At 50.7% G+C, this 10,103-nt stretch overlaps 1 protein-coding gene across 5 annotated transcripts; it reads left to right on the top strand.

The window, feature by feature from the left end:
* The first annotated feature begins 445 nt into the window (after positions 1 to 445).
* SNAPC2 (small nuclear RNA activating complex polypeptide 2) lies at positions 446 to 8,071 on the top strand. 5 transcript variants are annotated; one of them, XM_043495809.1, is made up of 6 exons: positions 447 to 593; positions 726 to 933; positions 2,359 to 2,478; positions 2,756 to 2,824; positions 3,804 to 4,113; positions 6,910 to 8,071. In XM_043495809.1, the coding sequence occupies exons 2-6, from the start codon at positions 736 to 738 to the stop codon at positions 7,416 to 7,418; spliced, it is 1,206 nt and encodes a 401-aa protein (XP_043351744.1). In that variant the 5' UTR covers positions 447 to 593; positions 726 to 735; the 3' UTR covers positions 7,419 to 8,071. The 5 variants fall into 5 exon arrangements, with proteins under 5 accessions (XP_043351745.1, XP_043351744.1, XP_038226315.1 ...); XM_038370387.2 differs by having other exon boundaries at positions 452 to 601; XM_038370390.2 differs by having other exon boundaries at positions 452 to 601; positions 3,858 to 4,113.
* The last annotated feature ends 2,032 nt before the right edge of the window (positions 8,072 to 10,103 follow it).

Below are 10,103 nucleotides of genomic sequence, written 5' to 3' on the forward strand. Positions count from 1 at the left end.
CACGGAGCAGCGCTGCACCCCCAGCCCCTGGGGAACGAGCAGAGCTCGCGGCGCCAGAGCCCGGCCCCCGGGGGAGCGCTGCAGGGCGGCTCGGGGATACGCCGGGGAGGGGCTCGGGCGCAGTTAAAACCCCAGTAACCAGCATCGCCGCCCGAAAACACCGGCGGGGGGGGGGGGGATTGCGACTCCCGTGATGCACCGGGCCCGGAGTCCGGCCGCAAGTCGTTCTGTTGCGCTCACGCCACTCCCTCGCGCTCCGGGCGGTGCTCCCCACGGCAACTTCCGCTTCCGGCCTTACAGGGCCCTGGTCCTGGAAACGGAAAGTCCCGAGCCCCGCAAGGGCCGCTGGGAGATGGAGGCCGGGGACACTATGTCTGTGCCGCGAGCCCCGCAAGGGCCGACGGGAGCCGGGGGCAACACCACGCTTCCCACAATGCATTACTTCCCTTCACTCCTCTTTCCCCCGCCCGTCCAGGTTCTCCGTCGCGGCGCTGACTCTGGAGCGCTGGCTGTGACGTCATATCTGCGCGACAGGGAGCGGAGCCCTCGCTCTTTCCGCTCCCCCGGCCGCAGAGCCCGGGTTGCCCCGTGGGGCGCGCGGGTGGGGAGATGGGGGCAGGTGCCCTGGAGAGGGAGGGGGGCTGTGGGTCGAGGGGATGGCGGGGGGGGGCGAGGTGGGAGGGCCCGGGGCCTTTGACCTCTGACTCCTTTGTCTCCCCCTGCAGAGCCTGAGCCATGAAGCCCCCTCTTCGGACCCGCTCGGCCCCCACACGTTACGAAACGGGCCCCCCTGCGTGCCACGCACCCACGCGGGCCCCCTGGACGGCACAGGAGAAGCGGCACCTCATCAAGGCCCTGAAGGCCCAGGCCCCTCAAGGGGAGCTGCAGGCCGAGCTGTTGCGGGAGCATCTGCCCCGCAGGAGTGAGGCTGAGGTGAGCGGGGGCTAGGGGGTCTGGTCCCAGCCAAGCTGGTGACTGGCCAGGCCAAGCTCAGAATAAAGGTAATCAGGGGACAGCAGAGCACTCTCTCTGCTAACAAAAGAGAGAGTGTCCAGTCTCCTGCTTGGTTTGGAAACGGGCCACCATCGTACTGCCCTGCAGGTTCTTATCCACTGTTCAGGTTTTGCTTGGTTTGGAAACGGGCCACCATCGTACTGCCCTGCAGGTTCTTATCCACTGTTCAGGTTGGGGTGGGGAAACCTAGTGCTGCCTGGTGGCGGCTCCTCTTGTTTCCATGTATGTTGTCCCCTGATTTTGGCAGCACTAGAGAGGGTGTTGGCCTATGCATCTCCTGTAGTTCAGGGGTTTTGCAGGCTCCTGTGGGTGATGTCTTGCCCCTTATCTGCCCCTGGCAGTCACAGCTCCCCCCTCAGCTTCTCCCAGCCAACTTTCTCCACAGCATTTTCTATCCAGTTATCTTGACAGTTCCCATCACCATAGTACCTAGACCATGGGTAGGCAAACATTTTGGCCCAAGGGCCACATCAGGAAATAGAAATTGTACGGTGGGCCATGAATGCTCACAAAATCGGGGTGCTCTGGGCTGGGTCTGAGGGGTTCGGAGGGTGGGAGGGGGATCAGGGCTGGGGCATGGGTGTGGGAAGGGGTGCAGGTTCTGATTGGGGGTGTGAGCTCTGGCGTGGGGCTGGGGATGAGAGGTTTGGGGTGCAGGAGGATGTTCTGGGCTGGAATTGAGGGGTTTGGAGAGCGGGAGGAGGATCAGGGCTGGGGCATGGAATTGGGGCACGGGGAGAGGCTCAGGGGTGCAGGCTCCGAACGGCGCTTACCTCAAGCAGCTCCCAAAAACAGTGGCATGTCCCTTTTCCAGCTCCTACATAGAGGCATGGCCAGACAGCTCTGTACGCTGCCCCGTCCACAGGCACCGCCCCTGCAGCTCTCATTGGAGCACCAGAGGGGGCCATTGGAGTGCCTAGGAGCCAGAGGGGGGCCATGCTACGCTTCCAGGAGCTGCATGGTGCGGCCCCTGGTTGGAGCGGGGCCAAGGCGTGTGCTGTGGCCCTCGACTCCGCTCCCTAGTGAGAGCTCACCAGCTGTAGTTTGCCCACCCCTGACCTAGGCGCAGCTGTCTCCTCCCATGGCTTTTCAGGCCTAAAACTTTTTTGGTCCTTCTTATTAGTTGTACAATCCTTTTGCAAGTTCACCCCACTAACTCATTGCTGTCTGGAACCAGAAAGGGTTTTGGGAGAGGTGGAACTGACACCCAGTTCAGCTGCAGCTATGTAGTCCAGTTGGGATAGATGGCATTCAGCCACACCCTTCCCAGCCCACCCATGAGCTGTTTATTGGGGGACGGGCATCTCTGTATACTGCTATGCCTGAACCTCCCTGTGGTTGCAGATTCTGGCCTTCATCCACCAGCTGAAGGGCCGCGTAGCAAGGGAGGCCATACAGATGGAGTATCGCCGCTGCCGGGAGGAGCAGAGATGCAAGGAAGCTGAGATCCTAGCTCCTATTGAGGTTCGGAGAACCTGGAAATCAGGGCTGGTGTTGTGTGGGGATGGTCAGGGCTGGTTTGTCTGTACGGTACCAGGGCAAGGGTGAGTTGGTTGTACTGTACCAGAATGGGCTTGAGGCACAAGGCATTTGCAGTGAGTCTGTCCTTTCTGGAGCTGTCCCTGTCTCACTCTGTGCTCTCCTTGCCCTCTGCTGGCTGGCCTCATGCTTCTCGCACTGTGGCTGTGCAGAGATGGATGGGTGCCTGATTCCAGTGCACTCACTGAAATCTGCCTCTCAGGTCTGGACAGATCTTGCTGAGAAGCTGACGGATAAGCTGGAAGAAACCATGACAACAGCTTTCTCTCAGGTAACAGGCATCAGCGCTCAGTGACAGCTGCAAGATCCCACTGGGGCCAAGAACTCAGCAGGGTCAGAGACTTCTACAGAGAATGGAGAATGAAACCTGGCCAATGCCAGGGCTCAAGCCTGCCAGTCCCTTCTGGTCGCTGGTAGGAAACATCCCTGCTACAGGCAGGCTATTCCATCCCTGTCCACTACAAGAATTCTACCACCTTCCTCTGTGTTCACATTGCTGCAGTGGCCAAGCAGCAGTTCACCCTTCCTGTTGGTATGGGGGAAACTGGGGTGCCTACTGTGAAACCACTTGCCTGACATCATGCAGCAGGTCTGTGGCAGAGCTCAGAGTCGAACCCACCTGTTCTGACATTGAGTGTTGCTCTCCCAACTGCTGCTTTCTGTGCAGCTTAGCTACGTAAAGGTGAAGAGATCGAAGTAGGGCATGGGCAGCGGTATCTCTGCCACCTGTCTCAGCAGTGAGCAAATCCGTTCCCTTGCCATGCACCTCATATCCAGGAGTGAGAGGAGATGTGGTTGGGGGAATCTCTGATAACCAGAGAGCATCAGACTGTCCAAAGCCCCTGTAGCTTATTGCATTGCATTTAGTTCTGCTTTGCTGTGCTGCATGGTGGCTGGCTCTCCTGGCCTAGTATGACCTTGAGGAAGGTCTGCTGTGGGGTCGGGGAGTGCCTGACACTGGGAGGGGGGCTGCCCTGGGAGTGTCTGGCATTTCTGGAAAGGGGGTCCCCATTCCTTCTGCTTCCTGAGCTCCCACTTGTAGCTAGACAATTCAGAGTAGAAATAAGGCACAACGTTGTAACAGGGATGGGAATTAACCATTGGAAAGGGTAATTTTTAAATCAAGAGGGGAAGTTTATTGGAAAGATCTGCTCTAATTCAAACATGAAATAATTCAGGCGAGATCTGCAGCCTTTGTCATGCAGGAGGTCAAACTAGATGAATCTGTCCTTAGAATCTCTGAATTTCAGGTTCTGACCATCGCAGTCACCGAGCCGCTCAGTTTGCTCCACTCCATTCCCCAGAAGCTGACCAGAGCTGCAGAGAAGAAGGTCCTTCCAGACTCCTCGAGCCAGCATGCTGCATCGCCAGCCCCTGATGATGCAGCAAGGAATGGAGATGCTGCCCCAGGCCCCCCAGCAGCAGCTCCGTCCTCCAGCACTAGCACAGACCCAGGTGTTCATGAGGATCCAGAGAAATTCAGCGTGGACTTTGAGAAGATCTATAAATATTTATCGATGCTCTCCAGGGACATCAAAGTGCCCGAGCTCTCGCCATATGGTGAGTTGGGATCCAAAAAGCTACATGTTTGTGATCTTCAGGGAGGGAACCAACTGGCTGTGATAGCCGTTGCTCCCCCATAGCTTAGCTCAGGGTGTGACACCAGCAAGCCCTGGTGACGTGTGAGGCTACTCCAACTGTGGAAATTAATCCAAGGCCAGCTAGAGGCTCACAGGCACCGAGTGTGTTCCTTGCGATCTTGTAACCACCACTTGCTCATTGCCAATCAGTAGCTTTCTCCAGAGTCTAGAAATTGATCTGCTCCCTTGCCTGTTTCGGAGAAGGGGAGCGTTTGCTATGTTCTAGCAACTGCCTCCACTTTCCCCTTCACGGCATTCCTGGCCATCCTTCTGCAGACAGTGCTGGAGGGTTGGCCCCTGAGGCTGAGTGGATACAAGTGCTCAGGGATCCCTCTAATGCTGAGATGGTGGGGCGGGGGAGTCCTGGCCCACCTCTGTCTTCTCCATTCTCATACTTGTATATTGCTTGATAAGTGCTAGTCACCTTATAAACCGAGACATTGTGTTCAGACTGAGGTGAGCAAGGCAGCAGTACATGATTCCTGGACTCTCACTTGCAAAACATTGGCTCCTTCAGATCTTCCAGCTGAAAACACTGTCCTTTCCTTAGTGAGCATTTCTGTGGCAAGACTGATTGGAGCATTGTAGCCATGTGCTGCTTAATCAAAATGTCCCATGATCCAGGCCGTGGGGGGATTTTAATGGGGCCAGAGAGGGTTGTCAGCCATTCACTGTCACTTCCTGTACTGCTGGGGAGGCCAACCTGTGGCTCTGGAGCCACATGTGGCTCTTCAGAAGTTTTAATATGCGGCTCCTTGTATAGGCACCGACTCAGGGGCTGGAGCTACAGGCGCCAACTTTCCAGTGTGCTGGGGGGTGCTCACTGCTCAACCCCTGGCTCTGCCACAAGCCCTGCCCCCATTCCACCTCTTCCCGCCCCCTCCCCTGAGCCTGCTGTGCCCTCGCTCCTCCCTCCCAGAGCCTCCTGCACACCACGAAACAGCTGATTGGAGGGAGGGGGAGGTGCTGATCAGTGTGGCTGCTGGTGGGTGGGAGGTGCCGGGAAGGGGGGGGGGGCGGGCAGGGGGAGCTGATGGGGGGCTGCTGACATGTTACTGTGGCTCTTTGGCAATGTACATTGGTAAATTCTGGCTCCTTCTCAGGCTCAGGTTGACCATCCCTGTTCTGCTGACTCGACACAGGGACTGAGGGACCTGAGTGTGATTGAGATGGGGAATTAGTGCAGAGTGCGTGAGTGAGTGCGGAGCCTGTGGCATGCATCTATTCATGGATCTGGGGCCAGAACGCAGTCTGTTCCGCAGGCATGAATGACAAGGTTCAGGCTGGCCAAAAATCAACAATTTTTTGAAACAATTTTAAAATAGGATTTTTTTATATTTAAGTTCAGCACACTTTTCTTCCTATAAAATAAACCTCTTTAAAATTGCTGAGATCAAACCTTACTATAATCTATTACAATAATTTAAATAGCAAAAAATATTCAAACAGTACATTTGCTTCCAAATTTCAAATAAAGTCAAACCACTGTCTTGGTAAAAATCACTGATCAAGCACCTGGAACTAGAGTTGGTTGAAATGTAATCTCTTCTTTTCCATATGAGGAGAGATCAGTTTAGAAAAGAGAAGATGAAGGGGGGTTATGATAGAGGTCTATAAAATCATGAACCGTGTAGAGAAAGCAAATAGGTAAGTGTTACTGACACCTTCACATAAAACAAGAACCCAGGGTCACCTAATGAAATTAGTAGGCAGCAGGATTAAAAGAAACATAAGGAAGTATTTCATCACACAACACACAGTTAACCGGTGGAACTTGTTGCTGGAGATGTTGTAAAGGCCAAAACTATAACTGTTTTTTAAAAAAAGAACTAGATAAGTTCATGGAGGATATCAATAAATGGCTATTAGCCAAGATGCAATCCTGTGCTCTGGGTGTCCCTGAACATCTGACTGCTAGAATCTGGGAGTGGACGACAAGATGGATCACTCAACAACTGCCCTGTTCTGTTTATTCTGAAGCATCTGGCCCCAGCCACTGTCAGAAGACAGGATACTGGACTTGATGAACCGTTGGTTTCACCCAATATGGCCATTCTTATGTTCTTAAACAAGCTTTTGAAAGCAGTACTCTCTCCTGCAGGTGCAAAGAGAATATTTTCTTCTTTTCAGTTGATTCAGCTAGTTCAGTTCAATGACTAGCTCATTCAAAATTGAGAAACTGATAGAGTTGAAAAGTAGGAAAGCTTGTTTTCCTCTCGCACTTGAAAATGAGAGTGAGAGGTATTAGTCCTAAAACCACAGTTTTAAATACAAAATGTTGTGATTTAAACTTACTTTTTTTTCTTGTGTATCCAGTACATTTAAGGAGGTTTTTTAAAAAAAACAATTGTAACTTGCTGTTTTTATGCATTTAACTGAATTCCAGTTTCCATCCAAATTGAGTTTATCAGAAATCATGGGTAAAAAATTAATCATCTAGTAAATACCAAATACATCATTCACCATTTCCTAACATAATAAAAAATGCTAGAATGCTTAAATATATATAGACACACACTATTTCTGGTTAGCAAAAAGAAGCACCAAGTTGAGTGAAAAGTGTATAATTAGTTGCAAAGCTGCATGTTTGAATGGTTTCCAGTCAGTGAGAATCCACTTCTCTTTAGGAAAATAATTGAAAAGTACAATGCAAACCAAGATTGAAAACAGGTTATTTAAATTAGTCCAGCCTGACAAGGTCCGTTCTTCCTTCCAGAGTCTGCCGTCGTCCTAGACCTGTTGATGTCCCTCCCTGAAGAGCTGAACAACCTGGACTATGACGGATTGAAGAGCCACATGCATAGATCCTACAGGGAACTGACTGCGCAGCAGCCAGATGGGAGTGGGAAAGGGTCAGATCCAGGAGCCAGTGCAGGAGAGCTGGCCACTGACCTACCTTCTGCCAGTGTCGACTGTGAGAGGCCTTCCACTGCTAACCTGTCCGTGAGCTGCACATTGCCAGCGGAACTGGCACAGCCCAGTGACAACCAGGAAAGGCCCAGCAGATCAGGGGAATGTGAGCAGGGAACACGGGAAACTCCCCAGCCCAGTGTGATCCCATCCCCAGCCCAGCATTCAGCTTCCCATGGCCAGTTGCCCCCACCCCTCCACAGTCCCGGTGTAGATGCTCAGAAGTCAATTTGGAAGGATCTGGGAATTTGCCCTTTGAACTTGTTCCTTGTTCCCTTGGAGCTTCTGGCTCGAAAGAGGGACAGTTTGGACTGAAAAGGCTGGCGGTGAGTCTTGGTTTCTCAGAGCAGAGATTCAGGCAGCTGTTTCATGCTGGTTCTCTACACCAGTCCTGCTCTGGTTCTGTGGTGGGGACCCTGTAAGGGCTCTCCTCACCCTGGGCTGCAGTCCCTGACAGGGATACAACCTCAGGAGTGTCTTTCTCCTGAACAATGGAGTTTTATTGAAGGTAAGAAGTGAAGTTTCATTAGCAGGAAACAACCTGGATTTGCTTGGCCCTGTGCCCAGAGTTCCATGTCCCAGCTCTGGTTGCTGGCAGGAGCTTGGCTGTGGAGTGGGTGATAGATGACTATTTCTGAGAAGCACGGGACCGAGCTGGGTTCACAACCTTCCGATTATGTTAACTAAAGTCCTAGTTTGCTACTGAAATGAAAATGAAGTTTAGATTTTTCTCCAAAAGGAGCAAAGGCTGAGCTGTGTGGCTCACCAGGGACAGAAACAGATTCTTTTAGGTTCCTATCCACAGCGCTATGGCTTTGTGGAATAAAACAGTGTATTCTCTCTCGGTGCATGGGCTGTAAATACTGTCATTTTCACTTGCCTCTGGGCTCTTCCTGAGGAGTCTGTTCTGGTTTTTCCCCTTAAGTATAAATGTATTTAAGGTGTGGAATAAAGATCTTAAAACCATCCTTGAGGTAAAAGTCTCCCTAATCCCCCATTCTGGAGTTGGAGGGAAGTAACTGGCTGTGACCTGCTTCTGGCAAAGCCCTATTCCTTTAACAGGCACAGCGTGAGCATCCCAGCACTGTGCATAGGGTGCCGCTTTCTAGGAGAAGAACCCTTCTTTTCAGCATAGGTGGTGTCTACAATGAGGTGCTACATGGTGTAGCATAGACAAATCCTCACCACTAGAAGTTGGTCCAATCAAAATATGACTTCATCCACCTTGTCTCTTCAGTAGCTTCTGTCTAACATCCTCCAGTGATACCAGTGGAATGGGAAGCAGGTTATCACCATATGATTAAACCATATCATTTTTTTCCCAAATACAGAACGAGTCAGGAACCTTTTAATAGAAACCAAGCCCCAGCTCAAGCACAACACCTGTCCATAATCATCAGGGCTATCACCATCGCCCTTACCAACCAGATATGTATCTTAGCAACAGCTGCTGGGGTCGGGGAGGGATTAAAACTCTTGTAAGGCACTGGGGCTGTGGTAGGGAGACTACAATTCTCATGATGCATCAGTGCTTAGGCTTCATGGGAGTGGTTCCACCAGCACCTGAGATGGATGTGAGCGATGCTGTTTCCCATGATGCACTGCAGTAGGATGGTGGTAGGTAGAGATTATTACCCAGGGAGGTGGTGGAATCTCCATCCTTAGAGTTTTTAAGGCCTGGCTTGACAAAGCCTTGGCTGGGATGATTTAGGTGGTGTTGGCCCTGCTTTGAGCAGGGGGTTGGACTAGATGACCTCCTGAGGTCTCTTCCAACCCTAATCTTCTATGATTCTAAGACTAAATTTCCTATTGCATGCCTACCAGTGCCAGAGCATGAAATGCCCTGGGTCCATGGTGGGGATCAGGGAGTGCTTCCCTGATCTCCTAGCCCATGGCTGCTTGATGCATATAAAGGGGATTGGAAATAGAGCTTTGGCTGCCTCCTACCTTACTGCCATGGGTCCTGCCTACTGTGCCCCCCTCCAACCCAATTTGGCCTAATTTCCAACACAATTTTGGTCCATTGATTTTCAGTTCCATCTTCCTCACATGACCTCCACACAGGCCTCATGTGCAATCGGTAGACCTTTTTGTTTAGACTAGTCTCTAGCAACATTTTTTTGTGATAAGTAATTGTGATATTTTTTTATGATCCTTCATTAATTTCCAGCAGTGTGGCTTCCTGTATAAACTTTAGAATACCAATACTAGATTTGTTGTAACTGAATCTGTTGCACCTCTTGGCAGCTTTCTAGCTTTGATGGTTTTTCCAGGGAAAAACAATCCAAACTTTGATTTTTGAATTTTTTTTAAAGAAGTCTGCAATTCAAGCCTTTTCCCGCTAGATGGCAATGAGCAAAAAATGAACACCTTTTTATGATTTTTTTTCTCAGAAATTAATTGAAATTTTTTTCAGTGATGTCACCAAAGGAGCTCTGATCCTCCCTAAATCTCACATTTCCACCCAATTTTTACAATAATTGCATACTGTAATGAAGGCCCAAGGCTCTTAAGCAAAATAAGCTGTCATGGGAAAAGAGGGAAGGTCCTCTAGTGGATCAGTAACTGGATAAAAGATAGGAAATAAAGGGTAGGAATACATGGGAAATTTTCACAGTGGAGAGAGGCCAATAGCAGGGTCCCTTGAGCATCTGTAATGGAACCTGTGCTGTTCATCATATTCATAACTGATCTTGAAAAGGGGGTAAATAGTGGCAAAGTTTGCAGATGATACAAAATTACTGAAGATAGGTAAGTCCACAGCTGCCTACAAAGAGCTACAAGGGGCTCTCACAAACCTGGGCAACTAGGCAACAAAATGGCAGATGAAATTCAATGTTGATAAGTGCAAAGGAATGCATAGTGGAAGACGTGATCCCAATGATAAATACAGACAGATGGGATTTTAAATGAGCTGTTATCACTCAAGAAAGAGATCTTGGAGTCATCGTTGATAGTTCTCTGAAATCATATGCTCTATGTGCAGCAACAGTCAAAAAG

This window comes from Dermochelys coriacea, chromosome 13 (genome assembly GCF_009764565.3).
Source record: "Dermochelys coriacea isolate rDerCor1 chromosome 13, rDerCor1.pri.v4, whole genome shotgun sequence".
Classification (NCBI taxonomy): domain Eukaryota; kingdom Metazoa; phylum Chordata; order Testudines; family Dermochelyidae; genus Dermochelys; species Dermochelys coriacea.